At 37.6% G+C, this 18,691-nt stretch overlaps 3 protein-coding genes across 6 annotated transcripts in view; 1 reads left to right on the forward strand and 2 right to left on the reverse strand.

Annotated features, from left to right (window-relative positions):
* Window positions 1-454: 454 nt before the first annotated feature.
* stxbp2 (syntaxin binding protein 2) lies at window positions 455-12,485 on the reverse strand. 4 transcript variants are annotated; one of them, XM_041956250.1, is made up of 19 exons: window positions 12,427-12,485; window positions 9,737-9,786; window positions 9,573-9,654; window positions 8,854-8,930; window positions 8,676-8,751; window positions 8,356-8,459; window positions 7,441-7,589; window positions 7,272-7,356; window positions 6,532-6,662; window positions 6,296-6,403; window positions 5,899-5,956; window positions 5,714-5,779; window positions 5,212-5,292; window positions 3,311-3,452; window positions 3,075-3,181; window positions 2,884-2,982; window positions 2,711-2,796; window positions 1,254-1,411; window positions 455-1,154 (listed from the first exon to the last, which is right to left on the reverse strand). In XM_041956250.1, exons 1-19 carry the CDS (start codon window positions 12,461-12,463, stop codon window positions 1,075-1,077), a joined length of 1,776 nt encoding a protein of 591 aa, XP_041812184.1. In that variant the 5' UTR covers window positions 12,464-12,485; the 3' UTR covers window positions 455-1,074. The 4 variants fall into 4 exon arrangements, with proteins under 4 accessions (XP_041812184.1, XP_041812182.1, XP_041812181.1 ...); XM_041956248.1 differs by having other exon boundaries at window positions 1,254-1,414; XM_041956247.1 differs by lacking the exon at window positions 12,427-12,485 and adding an exon at window positions 10,494-10,590.
* A 760-nt stretch (window positions 12,486-13,245) lies between these two features.
* On the reverse strand, window positions 13,246-15,550 carry LOC121621273 (protein PET100 homolog, mitochondrial). Its single transcript, XM_041957678.1, has 4 exons — window positions 15,433-15,550; window positions 15,171-15,257; window positions 15,030-15,062; window positions 13,246-14,642 (listed from the first exon to the last, which is right to left on the reverse strand). Exons 1-4 carry the CDS (start codon window positions 15,457-15,459, stop codon window positions 14,553-14,555), a joined length of 237 nt encoding a protein of 78 aa, XP_041813612.1. The 5' UTR covers window positions 15,460-15,550; the 3' UTR covers window positions 13,246-14,552.
* Window positions 15,551-16,424: 874 nt separating this feature from the next.
* brd4 (bromodomain containing 4) overlaps window positions 16,425-18,691 on the forward strand; it is a 32,143-nt gene continuing 29,876 nt past the window's right edge. Inside the window, exon 1 of the mRNA XM_041956390.1 lies at window positions 16,425-16,488. The gene's annotated coding sequence lies outside the window, so the exon portion shown is untranslated. The remainder of the gene's footprint in view (window positions 16,489-18,691) is intronic.

Here is an 18,691-nt window from a genome sequence, read left to right on the forward strand (position 1 = left end):
TGGTTTTCAGATTAACAAGACCGCCACTTCTGTAATAAACTTAGCTATCTGCAGGATACACAACATTTTGACATTTATATTTGTGTGTTCATTTCAACAGCATAAAAAAACCCATATAAATAAGATATACTGGTGAACAAGGTCATATATCTGGGTTGCCTGGGCGTGGGTGTATGAAGATTAAAGACCCGAAACATCCTATGACCCTGGGTTCTTCACTGATGACGTGTCTAAGTAGCACCAGAAGGTGTATCCAAACTCCACATAGGAAATGGCCTTGTGCTCACAACACAGGAAATAATGAATTGAACCATAAAGTATCAAAATACTTATTGTTCAAAGTTTTAAACATTTTAAGTTATAAGGAGGAAAGGAACTTTTTCTGCATATATCGATCAAATGAAATAGTCATTTAAAATAACAACACGACACAACCCACAAGACGCAATTTAAAGTGAACATGATGTTTCTTTTATTACTCATTTTTAACAACAAAGAAACAAACAGCCACCACACTTGCTCTCAACAATATATTAAAGTATATGGTAAATGTGCAAGATTTCTTAACAGCAGTTGAGACATTTTGTCTGAGATTAAATTTCCTAAGGAAAAAAAGGTACCTGGAAAAAAAAGGTATCCCACACTTGATGTCACTAAATATACAATACATACTTCTATTGACTCATACATTAGACTTGAATTATATTTTTGATCCAATTTTTTTGAGTACAAAATTAGGGAAATCGAAAACATACATTGCAGTAACAAAAATAATAATTTGAAAGAGAATAGTAAAATAATCAAAATATGAATAATGTCAAATTAAATATCTTCATACAATTTCAATCACAGCAGTATACAGAATTAATATTTGCAACAAACAACAAAAAGAACATTCTAAAATAAAATGAAGAACCACAATTGTTTCCTTCAGTGGCTACATCTAAAAGTTATCTTCATGTTTCACTTCACACGTCGCATGAGTGCTGTGACAGAAGACCAGCAAGCAATCATCTCAAACAAAAGACTAAACCCTTATTCCAGTGTGCTCTTCCCTGCTCAGCATCAAACTATCTAACAATCAGGATTAGGAACTTGGTCCAGACTCTTCAGATCATTAAGGAAGCTGGTTGGAGTCAGGATATGAGATGACCCTGTCAAGGAGAAAATATTTCTAATAAAAACAGGCAAAACCTCTTGAATGCTGAATTTTTGAGACAAAAATCATGGCCTCATCATCAGTGATTGCTTACCAATCAGCACTTCCCACTTCCCCTCAGTAGCTCGAGTGACTTCATAGGCAGAGCGCATCTCTGAGTGTGACACCCCACCAATCACAAATATAATAAGTCGAGGGCCAGAGCGATACTCTGCTGGAGTTTTATTTTTGTGCCAGTGTCCAAAACGTGCACTGCTGTAAAAAAAAAGAAAAAAAGAAAACAATACATTCAACAATTAATACTCAAACTGAGGCCTATTTGTGGGTAGCCAGTTTGATTCAACTGAAAGGATCCATCAACAATCATACAGATTTACAATATAGGCAACTAGAATGCAATGCTTCTCTTTGATTCGGTATTCACATGAAATTGAATGTGATAAATAAAAGCAAAGGTGAAAATCCTGTAAACAAATTAGTCCTACTGGCAGAACATCAGAATGTCCAACTTTTTCCAGTTTGGAGACAAATGGTGCATCCGTCACAGTCAGCCGGAGACATGGTCAAAGTTTAAGTTTATATTACATGTATGTTTTTGTTGTAGTGCTTTGCTTATTACCTCTGCTAATCAGTTTCATACAGAGGTCAGTTTCAAAAGAGGTCAATTTAACCTCTTTTCCAACTGCCATGTCTGGTTTTATACAGCCAGCCTATATTCTGGTGTTACTATTAATGACTACTCTCTGCACTTTGCTAAAAAGGAAGGAGACAAGCATTGTGCATTATGCAGATTATGAGTAAACCCAGGTCCATGAGAGTGGTTTGTATAAGCACTATCATCATGACAAGAATTCCCTGGGAGATTATAGCGCATTCAAAGCAAAACTGGCTTAGTTTCACCTTTTCATCTCTTTGTCAAAGTTACAGGGATGAAAGCTTTTCATTAATCTGTCTGCTACCCCAGTTGATATTTTTGAAAACCCAAACAAAACACAACAATGATTTTTCAACTTTTTTTCTTGAAATATTTCCTTGGAACATAAGAAAAACAAGAATTACTACCTTGCAGTTGCTGTCAATATTCATATATGTCGTGAAGACTTTGAAGGAATTCGATAAAAAGAATGAAGAGTATTTTTTGGGCAAAATGGAAGATGCCACTATACTGATGAGAAGTATTTCCAGTGAGAAACATGCTGTCTTCACTTAGAGACTATTTTTAAAGAGGAGTGAAGAGGACTGATAGAGAGCTTCATCACATTGTGCAACAACAATCACCTGAAGCTCAATATCAGCAAAATCAATTAGCTTGTGGTGGACTACAATGCTTCAAATATGGATGTTGTTGCAATGAAGCAACAAACTGCAAAACCTGAATGTTTCACACACATCTTCAACCCAGCAGCACAAATAATCTATACAAACACCACACTTTCAAGGTGGGCTTGTGGGGTTTCTTTTCTTGATGCCATGTTATGACTTTCCCAATTTTTTGCTGTTACCCATTAACCAGTTTACACACAAACGTTCTTTTCCGTTTGCAGCACCCACCTGACTGCAGTCTGAGTTGTGTTGATGGGAGCAGGATCAGCTATGAATGGCCACTGCTTTCTGTCAAGTTTATCCTCTATGGCACTCTGTGATACAGAAACAGTGATAGTGTAAAAAGCAGGTGTTGAGCAGGCGTACAAGCACCATCAGAAACGTCATTTTGACTTTAATACCTCCATGATGTCTTTGATGGTGGGTGTCCATCTAGAGAGCTGATATGTGCTCTCTGTGCGCTCCTTTCGATCTGGCAGCATTTTCCCAGCATTGCGGCCCTAACAAACAACATGACATGTAACAAATGCTTGGGGAATTAACTTATATCACAACACTGAGACTATATCCAAATTACAATCAAGAAACATACCCCAGCTATAATGTTACAGCCCAGGTTCTGCAGGTTGTTGATGATGTTGCTGTCAGCCTGTATGTTTGCATGCTGGATGAGCTTGGCAAGGTTCTCCTCCCCAATGCCTACATGGATAACAAGATGCTGAGATCAAGGATAACACTTGATCTCTGCTATTCACTTCACATGCACAAAACTGCTGTTTTTAAAATGCTATATTACTTAAACCAGAAAGAGCTGTGACAAGGGCACACCTTTTTTCTTGTGGAATATGTACAGCAGTATGATGCGGATTTTGTCATAGGCCTCAATTTCATTGTTTAGGAGCACAGGAACAATACTCTTCATGGCATCCTTTAGAGGTTCCCTTTCTGCATTTGCTCCCATTGCCAGGTCCTGTGGAAGACACCCATGTTTAACCATTGACTGCAATTGGAATCTGAATTACCAATTACAACTTAAAGTCAGCTGACAGCCGACAGTCAGGGCAGCTGACACAGGAGGATGACTTACCTTTCAACCTTATTCTATTTCTTTTCCTACCACTTCTTCTCTTTTATGACCATACTATGATTTTAAGAATACTGCATTAGCACTACCGTTCTGTCCCTTTCAGTAAAATACTTAATGGTTATTGCTGGTGACATATACTTTAAAATGTTCTTTAAAATAATCTCAAAATATATATTTTCACTGAACAGAAGAAAATTTCTTTTAAATGAAAGAAACTGTCCTAGATTGCACAGTAAACATTCAGAGTTGCATTTTTAATCCATTAACTGTGTCAAAAATAATGACAAATATTGGCCACTTAACTTGGGCTTTTATACTTACATCTAGCTTTGGGATTTCCCTTTAATGCAATCCTGGACACTCTGTGACCTCCCTAAAAACTCTTGCTAAGCTTTATGATGAATTTGGACTAAGTCTTGTTAGGGCCAATCAACAACAAACCTTTTTTTGTGCAACTGAAACTAGAGAGTGGGTAGAAGCGCACACAGAAATACAGTAGATGTTATTCATAACGTTACACACATATATTTGTATTGGCCTGCCCAAACAATGTAGAACACTTGAACAAACGACAGCTGACAGAGAGCTGTTGCTGTTTGGATCACACTGCCATTTTAGAGCCAAAACATGCCCATTGGATTAAAGAGGCAGCTTTCAGACATGCTGACAATCCATTAGTGCAGCCGAGTGATTCACTCATATAAAAGGGGCCCATTAACACTTGCATTTCATAATGCCACAGCCATGCATAGCTTATCATTTCCTGTGTGCTTGTAACTCATCTGATACAAGACTAGCTGTAGTAGAATACTTCCCCTCATGGAGACAAAGCATGTCTGGCATACACAAACAACATAACAGGGCTTGGCGCTGGTATGAACCGTAGCTTTATCCAAGGCTCATGCTGATGGCAGGATTTCTAAATTACCAAGTAGTACATGTATGTGTTATTAAATGCCTCTACACTCAGTTATGACATAACAGCTCCTTCTGCATTTCTGTATCTATATGGATGTTGATGTCCGGTCAAGAGCTTCTTATGCAATATTACGATTACAATTCGCCATTAAAAAAAATCACCAGATCGTGCCAATCACATTTGAATATACCCCAGTGGAGCTATAAATAAAGAAGCCAGCATGTCGAGGTCACTTAGTGTTCAGAGTGAGTGGGACAGAGTAAATCCATGTCCGACATGCTCTCTAAGATACTTACTGTCAGTGTCTAATAGCGGGACATTTTAGTTGATCTCCTGTGATATAAAGACTACAGACTGACATGTTGTTTAGCCAACAATGTATGAGCAGACAAATTCCAAGAATATTAAGTTAAATGCCCCATGGTTGTCTAAAAGTGACTTTCTCTTCAGGGATCAAGAGAGCATTAGCATGTTTCTATTTATACCTCCAACTATAGATGTATAGGACAATTACAGCTTCACTCATTTAGCTTCTATAAAACTGTAGATAAAATGAACCTCCACAGTAAAACTGAGGCATTATGACATCTAATGTCTGGAATCCATCACAGCTGTTTGTTGCTACAATGACAATGCTGTTTGAGTCCCAGTTGCTGAGCCAAAAGGTCAACGATTCTGTCAAAAATGATTTATTTCAATTGCACACCACACAAGAGTACTGACCTGTTCCACTTCACAAAGCTTATCAAGAGAGGCCTTGAATTTCTTCATACAAGCTTCAGCTAGGTGCAAGTGAGTAGAGTACTGTGAATGAAAATACGTAAAGATGAATTATTAATTAATGAATTTGTAGTTATAATAAAAGCATCATGTGATATACAAAATCTACAATCCCACTTCCAAAAAATTTGGGAAACTGGGTAAAATGTTAATAAAAACAGAACATTGTCATTTGCAAATGACCTGTTTACCAACAATGGCTTTACAAGTGCTCCTGACCTAAACCTTAACTAAGTAAAAATAAACCTAGCACATCAAAATAGTGCTGAATTTACTGTCAGAAAGTTATCTTAATAAAATACTGATTGAGGGAAGCATTCACTGTTGATATTTGTAGAGTCCTAATCTGAACATCTCAGAGATTACTCCATCCACAATACATAATCATTAGTTTACTAAAACGATTCAAAATGGTGACGAGTGGGCTTTTCTTTATCCCACTCACCATGCTTAGCTCCTTCTGATACTGTGGCATCTTCTTTAACATCTGCGAGAGATCCTTTATGTTGGCCTGAAATGCAAAAAATGTTTAGCCAAATGGCAGCATAACATAAAAATAAACGTCATGTTATACAATGGACATCTGTGATAATAACTGAACCACAATGACTACTGCACATGAACACTCACATTGTCAGTGCACATTCGCTTACTCTCACAAAAGGAGCGAAGAAGTTCTGTCACTTTCCTGCAACAATGAGATTCAAAAATGATTACTTTGTGCAGGAGTTATGATATTAATGAGCAAAAAAATTGTAATCTAGTTTGATTTTTTTGAAAGTACTAGAGATCAAAAGTTTAGCTAAATGTTTTGTGTGTTTTACCCGAACAAACTTAGTCATTCCACACATTTTAACTCATCATAAATACTTACAAACTTCTTACATTAATTTGGTGGTTAAAGTACAAGGTTGTAACATAAAAATTGTTGTAAGCAAAGACCAGAACTTGTTGGGAAGGATGACAGTGAGATCCAATCACTGGGACATATACTACAGACATATATATCAAGCTGTGACAGACTTACTTAGTAACATCTGCGATATGCATATGTCTGAGCTGAACCCAGAGCTCATCATCTTCGTCCAATAACACTTCTCTCTCATTTGAATTCCCAATGCCGGTCGTCTGATAACTTACAAAAATAAAACAAGAACATGCATACAACACAAATGAGTATGGAGAAACTGTCTGCCCAAGGCAGCACACTGACTTGGCAAAGCAAAGGATCAGCAGTCGATACTTAATTAGATGTTCACTCACGCATAGATGTCCTGTTTGATATCTAGCAAGTCGTAGGCCATTGCCTGCAAAGTCAGCTCATGTAGAATAGGTGAGATGGGATCAAACCCACGATCAACAATCAGTAGCTGGGATCGTGCCTTATCCGGACCCTAAAAACAATGAACATAAGGGACATCATCTAATTCTAATGAAAGATCTGATTCACTTATACAGATGCATAATAAATTGGGATCTAATCTCCTGTACATGTGCTATACAAGTTTGCTCACTATGTTTTTGTGAATTTGTCATGCAGTGAAAGTCTTATTAGTTTTTATCTACATGAGTTCAATATCACCACCTGAGGCTGCATGAGGCTGCACCTCAGCAAGCTTGCAGTGTCAAGTACAGTAAAAAATACAGACAATGCTAAGACAGCACAGCATGATAAAGCAATTCAGATGTGTGGGGGCAAAAAGAGAACAGTAATACATGCCTGTAAAGACCCATCTCAGGAGCAAGGAAATGTCAGCTAAGAAAGACAGAAAAGAAGGGAAAAAAGGAAAGGTCCTGCAAAGTGTGAGAAAAAGAATCAACAGGAAAAAAAAACCAGAAACCAGACATGTCTATAACCTCTGAAGGTGAAGAGCTGCAGAATCTCAAAGGAAGTGTATTCTATTATACGGAAAAGTTGGTTTAGCAGAAAAAAAGCAGCGAAAGAATTTTTACGTCATTATTGATACAGTAGAGCAAATATAGTCATCAAAGCAGTTCCTTACCTCTCCCATGCTTGGGTTGTCAGCTTTGTGAGCAGTAAGGCGCTGGTAGACCTCATCAGCCAGTCTAGCATTCTCTTCTGGTCCCCTTGGAGACAGAGAGGTTTACAACTGAATCAGCAAATTCAGTGGCAAACTAATTTCAGTGCACATTAATGCAAGGCTGCCATACTTGCGGTAACGGATTGCAGGGTACTCCTTCAGTGTATCACACAGGGTTGCAATCTGCTCTGCCAGATTTTCTATCATTTTGTCTTTTTCTTCATTTGGCTTAGAACTATAGAAGGAGTACAAAGAGGTCGGGTCATCCAGGGAGAATACCTGCAGGGGTGAAAGGGATTGAGATTTGCCTCAGTCTGACCACATTATATTCAAAACAACAAACTACTCATATTTTTACAACATCAGGAATGAAAAGAAAAATTACTGTGTGTAATGTGAAAGGTGTTGCTTAGGAAAGGAGCACTTCAGCATATTTCAGCTCATTGTTTTGGTTTTATGGCCTATAAATTCACTCTTAATTATCTCCTCAACCTGAATAAATGGGTTAAATAGGCAGAAAAACTGGCTGAAGCTGCCACACAGACAAAATTGGGCACTAGCTGTTGAACATAGTGAAGCATTTCAGCCAGAAAAATACATGGAAGTTATAACTATACTGATGTGTATGATTCCAGAGAAAACATTCCAGTGAGAAACACGCTGTCTTCACTTAGAGACTATTTTTACAGAGGAGCACAGAGGACTGATAAAGAGCTTCATCCCATCTACTATTCATGGAGCTCAGTATTAACAAAGCCAAAGAGCTTATGGTGCACTCCAATGTGTCAAATACGGATTTTGTTGCAAAGAAGCTACAAATTGTAAAAAGCAGGCAGGACAGAGGATCTATGCAATCACCACAGTTTCAGGGTGGACACCCAAGATTTGTGTCACCAAATCAGGATCCGACCAAATGTGAAATGTGGTACAATCTTTCCTTCTGTTCCTGAGTTATGGTGTTGAATAATGAATAATTCACAAAAAAGAATAAGAACTGTATGGCCAAAAAAAATCATGTTGGTTTAAGTGAAGGATAATTCCCCACCTGAGACTCATATGGCAGGAAAGCAACATTGATCTCTTTTAAAGTCTTGGCGACCTTGGCAACTCTGGATCTCCCAATCTCTGCAAAGAGACCATCTGGGCAAGCTATGAGAGCAAAATAAATAAATTAGATATGGCAATAGCTAAATGCAATTATTTTGACATATTTTGAAACTTTAAATGTATCGAACAGTACATGTGAAAATAACTGACTGACAAATAAATTCTCTATAGGTTTAAACACAATGTGTTTCATGGAATTTCAACATGCAAATAATGATGCAAATGTGCAAAGTACACCACACACACAGACATACTTACTGTCAGTGAAGAAGATGTGTGCTGCTTTGTAGGTAAAGGCAGAGTCTTTGAAGTCGTTAATGAGAGCATGAACAGACTAGAATTGAAAACAAATTTTTCAAGTTTAAGAATATGAGAAAAATCACAATGAACACAGAAGAGCTTAACATTATGGAGGGAACTCGGAACAACAGCTAACCTTCTTCACAGGTGAAATCAAATAAATGGCTTCCAAACTAGAGATGGGCTCCCTTCGTTTATTGATGTCCTCTACAACTGAAAAATAGAAAATAAGAGGACTTTTATCTAACTCAATCAATATCACATGCAACTGCAACTGCAACTAAAACATCATCATTATCACCATCATCATGTAAAGTGAAATACAGTAACATAATATTAAAGCTGCCGAATCAAAACTACTGAGTGCTAGTATGAATTACAAGCGTGTAAGGAACTCATCAATATTTCGTAGGAAATTTACACATTTGGTTCTTGCTAAAAGTGCAAATACAGATCTATTAAATTAAATTTGTATGAGTAAAGTTGCTTTGTATGGACTACACATCAATCAGTCATCATTTATGGCCTGGAGACAGTGGTTATTGTTAACTTAAGAAAGGCCTACTGGATGTAATGCTCGGAAGAGAATGAGCATTTTGTATGTGGTATATACTGCTCTATGAAGGTGGCTAGGACAACACTCTCTACATTTCACTTGAACTTTCAAAACACTGCTCTAAGGATATACTGTAAACATCCCCAGATTGCTCTTTGATGACAGTCTGAAGAGGCTGGCAAATGTAAACCAAACCCTCGAAAAAGCATACTGACATCTGTTAGCCTTTTAAAAAGTTTGATTCCTCATGTATACAATTGATCCATAGGATATAAAACCATTTATTATTTGCAACTTACTGGTCACCCCCTCTGCCAAAATGTCAGACATCTTGCAGCAAGAGGACAGAATTCGCATGCTCATGTGATCCACAATAAGAACCTGAGGGAACACAAGATTAACAGGGGTTATTAATTCAGTGTGATGGGGGATTCTTGATTAAAACTTAAATTCTTATTCTTACCTTCCATTCTCCATCTTTCTTCACGCTCTTGATGACACCATTGAGGATTTCTTTAGAGGAGGAAAACAAGATTCATTCTGAGGAAATATTTCTGAGGAATTTAACCATGACATCAGTGTGGCAATAATTGGCAATTTGGTTTGGAAAACAGATACAATATAACATCACAATCGTATGTTAGAGGTAGATGATTTACAAAACTTAAACTTTTTGTTACAACATTCCTTCATAACTTATACAACTCTTTTATGAGTCAATTCTTGCCTATCAAGTACAACAAAAAGCATTTATTGTGCACCAATGGCTAAAACAAGAATGCATTTGTGGCTTGTTGAAAGGATTTTCTTGATGGATACAGTCTAATCCCTTTTAGGAGATATTGTGAATAATGTGGCATTTTGTGTATCAATACAATGTAAAATGTTGGAGGTAAGCTGTGTGTTGAGGAACTTTCTTGAAACAAAACCACATTTTGCACTGGGTGCAACTTCCTGGTGCTATACTCTTGAGATAACAGTGTATGAAGATCAGACAAAAGCATTGTTGTTCCAGTGACTTCATATGCACAACAGCTGAGGTGTGGTACAACTGGTAAAACAAACTGCTGTGGCCCACCTCCATTGTACGGGTGGGCCACCTTGCCCAAAATTCAACTGTAATCAAACATTAGCCAAAAGGACCAGAGGCTATATTTCACTCACCATTTTACAAGCCATTATATTTATTGTGGCTATTGTTTGGGCCATCATTTACTCACCAGGACCTGAGTGGCATACCACCTCAGCTAAGCAGTTTCCTCCCTTTAATAGCACACAGAAGGAAGGAGGGTGTGGGGACATGAAAATGAAGAACTACGCCGATGTGATATCATGTTCTTCACTCAACTTCCTTGTTTTTTTATCATTAGAAAGACAGTATTGACTCCCTAAGACATGTGATTCTTTGCTATACGTCTTATAACCACATCAATTCACTTGTTAATTGCCACAATGACTGCCTGGTTATGGGACGGACACAAGGCTAATTCTGCTGTTTATTATAAAGAAAAACATTAATGCCCTTCACCTTCTATTAACAACCACTGCAATCACTACGCTACGAATAGTTTCCAAAATAATACTTGGTCTTGGTGAGATTACAGAATATATAAGTGAACTCTAGATATATACCTGTTTCTGGGCCAGGACTGTTGAGATAGGAGGAATGAACTAAAAGCTAGTCTGTACAACAAAGTACAAATGTTAATACAAGAAAAATTAACTAATCATCAATCATCATGTTTTTGTAGCAAGAGATGCTGGACCAAGTGGAAAATTGATTACTGACACAATTTCTTGTCCTGTGATGTTTAAACTATTTCCAACGCGGAACTGGAAAGATGCCTACTTGTCTGAAAACTGGGGTTCTTCACACTAAAGAAGACAGCTATCAAACTATTTTAGCAATCTTAATCTGAAGTTATGTTTTATTTTTTTTTTAAATGTACCAAAATAGCTGCATGCAAAACTGTTCTGCGCTACTAAGCCTAATTTGACTATATTGTGTCATTGATCTGAGTTTATTGCTAATAATGATGTATATGAATAATGAGGTTTTATTGAGCACTATCAACAAACTCATAACACCATTCTAACTACTTTTACAGACTTCCTGAGCCCAGCCCTAAAAAAAACTCACAGAAAATAAATAGGTTATAGGTCTAGTGCAAGCGAACTGCAAGTCATGTTGTTCTGATGTCTGAATCCTGGGCATGGTCAGGGTTACTTGTATTACCAGTGCAGACCTGAAGATTTCACAGTGGCGGAAGTACACTCCTTCTCTACACAAGACCAGACATGACAATCACAGACATCTCATAACCCTGGACATAGTGAAAAGGTTGTATCCGTGAAATTTTACTCTTACGTTAGCTATCAAAGAACAACTGAACCACTTAACTCCAATGCTTAAAATTTGACATAATAAAAGGATATATCATGTTAAATAAACATTACCATTACGTAACCCTATTTGACTTTCTAGAGATTTGTGAATACATATTCTAATAAGAAATTAGTATTAAATCTAATATTAAATGACTTATTCAAGAAATCATTTCACAACCTCGATTCTACGTTATTGAAACAATAGTTAAATGTTAACGTTAAACGAAACAAGACATTTAAATAGAAAAATACGCTACAGTAAAATATTTTGCGACATAAGTCCTGATTTTGCTGATGAGTTACTGCTTACAGCGTAAATATTCCATCTGATATATATATAGTTAGCTAACTTTGTCCATCACGAGTTACCGAACTTCCTTCAGCTAGCTAACGTTAGCCTATTAGTTAACTATGACTGTCATAACATTTCCAGTCACTCACGCCGTGACGTCTCCTTCTATGTCCGCCAAATGCGACAATAACATCAGCAATTGTCGTTACCAACACATGCAACACAACAATACTACTTTATATCCATCTTTTTGTTCGCGGTAACATTATCTCCTTCGGCAATGTTAGCATCTTAATTGGGACTGGAGCAGGAAGAAACATTTGGTGAAGCAACGTCCCCAGCGGTCTTTTATGTCATCAGTTGGACATCAATTTCCCAAGCTTCTACGAGGTAAAGTCAAATAATCTACCCGTGTCGTATACTTGTAATAAACTTCTGAAAACAGGCAACTTTATAACGACTGTGTCACTTACTTTCTCCAACTACCGCTTTCAACCCACTCGGTGCCATCTTGACAGTACTCTGCGGGCTAGTCGGCCACTTCCTTGTTGTTAAAGTCTGGATGGTTCACACAGCTTTTGATAGCGAAATATCGCCCCCTTTTGTCTTATACTAATATTGCAAGAATAGTTCCTATGAGCTCTCCACGTTTGCATTGTAACAAATAGCAAACGTGGGGAATATCAGTTACATTAATTCTGAATAATTTTATTTTTTAACAAGGGCTGTGCTACATGGTCTTTTTCTGCAGATTCACTGTACTGCTCTGGTAACAACAGCAGTTTTTTGAGGGTGGATAAAGTACATTAAAGTACCTTTTACTTGGCTTCCATCACTTACTGCAGGCAGAATAATATTTATCACCCTATCACATCATAAAATACTGAAATAACCTATTTTGAATCTGAATTTCAAAATGAATGGCAGCCATGAAAAAGAAACAGCTGCTACTAATAAATATACACTCTATCTTGCCAGTGACTTGGGAAACTGTGAGGCATCCAACTGGCCACTTTTCATTGCCAAATATATTTGAGGGTATCATCTCATGAGACTTGGGAAAAACATGTCATCACTTCATCACGATGACTGAGAAGTTCAGCAGTTTAGTAGGTGTGTTTAGTGTCAGGACACATCCAAGACCTAAGAGTATTTGGACAAGGCAAACACAGCTCCTGCCAATGTATTCATACTTTGGAGATCATAGATAGCTGTGCTGTCTCAAGAGGGTTATGATGCAATTTTCTATTTGATATGTCATATTGAAAATGATTTATGAACAGTTCTATTCCTAAGTACACAAGACCAAGTGTTACCACTTAAAACAAGCATTACCTTGCAACTTTTTGCACTTCAATCAGTGCATACAGTGACATAATCAGTACCTATATGGGGGTCAGTTCCCCCAGCCGTCTCAACTTATTGCATCAACAGAGAGGATGTAATTTGGCCTTTGTGACAGTGATAACCAGAAGAAAGCATTATTTAATGTCAAAGTACCACACAGCTAAATCATCTCTGGTACAATAAATTGATTTACAATATCACACGTTGATATCCTGTGTGTAGCAAAGGTGTGACAAGTGATTTTCAATAAAATATAACTTTATCAACAAGATGTAAATATCATGAAGACAAGTGATCATTCAATGCCTCTGCAATGCATTAAGTAACTATACTCTTGTAAGAAAGCTACTGTTAACAAACATTCTGAATATCTTAGCTAGGGCTTGCCAGATGGTAGGAGAAGTTCTATGTTCTGAGGTTTTTGGTCATCATACTACCGTAAGTTTGCTGTACCCCATGATCCAGACATACCAGAAAATCATGATAACCACTGCGAAGCCTGGTGGTGGTTGTTGCATCATGATGGGAGTACGCTCATCTGAAGCAGGAACCAGAAGGCTTGTGAGGGTAGAGGTTACAACGAATGCAGAAAAATACAAGTAAATCATACAAGAAGACTTGCTGCAGTCTGTAAGTGAACTATGTCTTGAGGGAAAATATATTGTCCAATAAGACAACCCAGAATATAAAGTTACTTTAGATTTTATAAGATGGGCTATAGGCAATGAATGCAGCCATGGGTGCCTCTAATATATACTGATTTGAAGGGGGTGAATACTTAGGCTATAAGTTAATTCAAATCAGTTTACACTTTGGCATCAAGGTCTCAATCAAGGAGATATCAGTGTCAAAATTGCCTAATTACGTGCACTGTGATACAGTGTTCAAAACATGGAACCTTTCCAAGACAGTGAATACATTTTATGGGTGTTGCACCTCACAAAAGAAATCTTGATAAACACATTATATCCAACTGCATACAAACTCAAATAATAAACTTATGACAGTATAATCACAGCATCTCAACTGATCAGATATTCAAACACAAATAATTCTGGCATTTGAAAAGTTCTTTGAAAAAGTCACACATATAAATTAAAGCACGCCTGAGCGATGTGTAAACTTCTCAGAGATTTCCAAAGTGTCACACTCCTACTCATGACCAGTTTTCTTCAGCCCAAAAAACATTGCTAGATAATCCTCCATTGGTGGTGTTGAGAATTCCATTCTTCATTTCTTCAACACAAAATCCTCAATTCTCAGATTCCACAGAAGCCTCTTTTAATCGCCACTGCTCCCTACGAACACGCATCCGCTCTTTGAAGTTCTCCAACTCTTTCCTCTGAAAATAAATATAGCATTATCATTATTATCATATATTGCACTGTATGGCAGTAGTTATAAAAAAAGACTCTATTAAAAACATTACTCTGTATAAATAGGTGAGAAAATGGGCTATGGAAACACGCAAGTGTAAAAACAAAAGGCAAATTACTCTAAATCCAAAAATGATTTGTGGCTTCAGGGCTGAATCCCGAGGAAAAGTGGAAGAAATCATTGTATTACTATTAACCCAGGTCTTATACACAGAAAGATTAGAAAACGAAAACAGATAATTAATCAAACCACAATTTTGTTTTACAAATGACTTTAAAAAATGTTTTTAGGTTTTATAGTTCATAGACAGTATAGATTGCTTTAACACATGAGTTCTGTGCATTACACTTACATGCGTTTCCTCGTCAGGGGGGAAGATCTCCCTCTGCCATCACAGCACAGAAAAGAGATATTTGTTATTACAAGAAGAATCCACAAGTCTCGAAAATGTGGACTGATATGTATGATTAAAACTATTACGAGCATTACTGACCTTTCTCTTTACTATGTACTCTTCAAAGTACTCTGCTTGATTTGAGATCCAGAACATAGCCACAGGAAAGGAAAGATACAGCACCATCTGCTCAAAACAAATACATCAGCCAGTGAACGATAACGAAAAAATGTGACATAGTGACCACAGTTAGCCTAATGATAGTGACTATCTAATCGAACCCCGAAACCTGGGCCGATTAGTACTTAACATTAACACATTTAAATGTCAAAGTACGTTGTTCGAAATGTTTGCTACTTACTCTAAACACCTCTAGCTTAACACCCATGGTCACATCGACTAGGATCCTGCACCAGTGAAATGTTATCTAAACTCCCAACAGTGCCGAAGACCTTCACACTACTTCCGGGTTTCCAGACGGTCTAATCACGTCAAAGCCAAGACGCATGCGCCGGGGTAATAAACGATATATATTTTTAACATAATTGAAAACAAGTATTTTCAATATCTGGCATTTCGCTCCAATAAAAGTTAACCGCTTGAGGAAATAAAAATTAGAGATTTAAAATCTTAAGCTTACTTTTGGATGGTAGCTGACCTTCGGTTTAATAATAAATGCAAGGCCCCTCAGCGATTGCCCACTGTGAGGCGCTGTAAACCATTGATTCTCTCCAGATGTCATTCTATCTGTGCGTTTAAAAGAAACAGTTACAGTACCTACAAAGAATCCCAAAGTGGATACCATTAATGACCATTATGCAATAGGGAAAAAACTCACGTCAGTCTAGTAACCATATCCTTAAAATAAGAGATTTAAAAAAATGTTTCGAGGATCTATTTCTCACTACTTTCTCACTCTATTCTCCCTTATCCCACCATAAGAAGTTAAATCGTATCTAATCTAATCAAAAACAGTTATTAAATTAATATTTGTTTGTTCGTGGAAGGATATGAGACACTAAACAATGAGAATGAATACTGTTATCATGTGCTGTAGCAGCTGCTTTTCTGTAGTTTACTGTTACTTGCCGGTCACTGACAAATGAATATTCCCTAATGCATTGAAATTAAATAATGTTTGGTCTGTGATGTTAGAACAGTGCCGTGCATGAAAAAAGTTTCAACTATATTTTCCACCGTAGCTTTGTCCTTAAACGCTTTAAATCGTAAATCTTTTTACAAGTGATCCGGGTGCACAGATACAATTTCTCCTCTCAGTCGCCACTGAAGTTGCAATCCGTGACACGCTCTTTACGTCCTCAACGAAAGACCTACGCGTGACGTCATCGACAACGAGAGGTGTTCAGGATCCTCGGAGAGAAAGATCCCGCGCGCCCTGGCAACCTGATAAACCCAGGTAAACGCCGTTGTTTCAAACATTATTCAGCCAGCCATGTTGTCCCATTAAACCGAATAAGTAGACAGCAAGAGACATGGTAACAGCAGTGTAAAGGCTTAAGAGATAGCGCTGATGCCCGGCGCCCACTGAGACCGTTCACTTGCATAGCGGCCTGTTCTGGCTAACTAGCTTGCTAGCTAAAGCTAGTTGGCAGTTGTCTATCAAAAGACACAATAACCGCACCTACATTGTGTGTTTATCTGACATCCCTTGTCTGTCTCATCCACTATTGGCCACAATTACGCTACAAATAGCACCACAAATGCTGGTACGACCACCGTGTTGGGCATCTATTGCTAGTTTGCTCGTCGACTGTCTTGTGTTGTGGGAGACGGTGACGCCGTCACGGTGATGATGGCGCACACTCAGACTGAGGCTATTAGATGAGAATGCAGTCAATGGAGCAGATAACACAAAATACAACTGTAATGTTCATTTTCCAGAGCTTGCTGCCACGACCTTGGGAACAAAATATCTTTATCTTCGTACCCTTTCAGATCTGCTATGCATGGAACTGACGTCTATTACGAAACCCAGGCAATAATCTATGCCCTGTGGCCTAACGTTAGGATCTTGGCTCCACGACGATGGTCGCTCGCCTGCAGTCATTACTTTGCAGTTTGTCGTTTTATACTCCACATCTGGTCATGGTCCCTATCCCAGAACGATATGTTTGGGTCTGTAGTGTTTGTATGCTTAGGTATTATAGGCACACAGTAGTGGCATTCAACCGACTGATGAGTTCAAACAGATTACTCATGGAGAGGCCCGTTACTTAGCACACCGTCCCTGCTGTTTTCCTTGTAAGAGGAATCTTAAATTGTAAAGGAATTAAACGTGTTTTTTTCATTTAATGTTTGACTATTGCTGTAGTAGTTGATAGCCCAATGTGCAACGACATACAGATCTAATGACAGACCCTCGCTTACATGCAGTCACATGCCATGACTTCTTTGCCTAAAGGTACACTAAAACTGAAACAGTTTAAAGATCCAGGACTGCTATTACTGGATACAAATGCCTTTTCTGTAGCCCGTGAACAATATTTTGTTAGTCTGTTAGCTGGACCTGTGTATACTGGGAATGAATGAAAGCTATGGGTCAACTTTGTGATGAAATTGTCTGTGTCACTAGTTAGGTGTGTAAGTGTTATAACTGAGTACACTTTGTAAGTAAAGAAGCTGAATTGGGTCAAAGGGCATGCAGTTAACAAGTAAACAGTAAATCAAACAAGCTCATTGTGCTTAGCTATTAATCATGTTAGTGCAAATTAATTGTCCTAGTTAAAATTGATCAACTGCAGCATGAGCTTGTAAATAAAGACTGGGTCAACGTGCTTGCATATACCAGTTAGGGTTAGGGTTCACAGAGCGGCGCTATTAGTTACATAATTTTATTGTACCAGTATGGAATGATTGTTGTTTTTCCATTTGAAACTGCTGCACCACCCAGAATATTTTGGGGTGTTAAAAAATCGGCAGCTAGGAAAATGCATGTGGGCTGCATAATCTACAGATTTAGATCTTATTTTTGTCTAACTGAGAAATATGGCCATTATAATACCCTACGCAAAGAGCACACTTTTTTCACCCCTGTTTTCTTTTTTCCCTTATTTTTTTAATTCTTTTTTTTTTTGGTTCTGTTCTCTTTGGTTTAGTTGCCATGGTAACACCATCCTTGGCCTAGTTGTGAATGACCTCTGAATGAAAAGGAGTGTACGGCCATGGCAAAAATCAGCAAGCAAGCAAAATCTATTATAGTGTGAGTGTATGTGCTTAATTTGTCACTTTTGAATAATTTGTATCTATATGATACAGTGGCATGTAGGGTATATATGATACAGACTTTTATTATTTTCTGACCAATAATTTCTATTGCTTTTCTGTTCTTCATCGTATTTATTGCAAGCTCTTCCCTAATAGTTACTTGAAAGCAACAGTTTAGTTGTCTGTCACCCATGTAATTTTAATGGAAACAGAAATCTATACCATGTTAGGTCAGTTATCTATTTCATAATATCAGCTTTATTAGCTAAGCATGCATGCACATAAAAGGAATTTGATTCATTTTTCCATTCATCTCAGTGGACTTACAGAGTAATATACATTACAGTTAAGAACAATAACAACAAAGCTCAACAAATAAGCAAAGAGTAAGCAGA

The sequence above is a fragment of the Chelmon rostratus genome, chromosome 17 (assembly GCF_017976325.1).
Source record: "Chelmon rostratus isolate fCheRos1 chromosome 17, fCheRos1.pri, whole genome shotgun sequence".
In the NCBI taxonomy this organism is placed as follows: Eukaryota; Metazoa; Chordata; class Actinopteri; order Chaetodontiformes; family Chaetodontidae; genus Chelmon; species Chelmon rostratus.

Coding starts and splice junctions, on each gene's coding strand:
- stxbp2 (XM_041956246.1), bottom strand. CDS start 10,575: ATGTCCCCACACCCTCCTTCCTTCTGTGTGCTATTAAAGGGAGGAAAC. Junction 2,983..3,074: donor GCTGTAACATTATAGCTGGG/GTATGTTTCTTG, acceptor GTTGTTTGTTAG/GGCCGCAATGCTGGGAAAAT. Junction 2,797..2,883: donor CCATCAAAGACATCATGGAG/GTATTAAAGTCA, acceptor TCTGTATCACAG/AGTGCCATAGAGGATAAACT.
- LOC121621273 (XM_041957678.1), bottom strand. CDS start 15,459: ATGGGTGTTAAGCTAGAGGTGTTTAGA. Junction 15,258..15,432: donor TTAAGCTAGAGGTGTTTAGA/GTAAGTAGCAAA, acceptor TGTTTTGAGCAG/ATGGTGCTGTATCTTTCCTT. Junction 15,063..15,170: donor AGTACATAGTAAAGAGAAAG/GTCAGTAATGCT, acceptor CTGTGATGGCAG/AGGGAGATCTTCCCCCCTGA.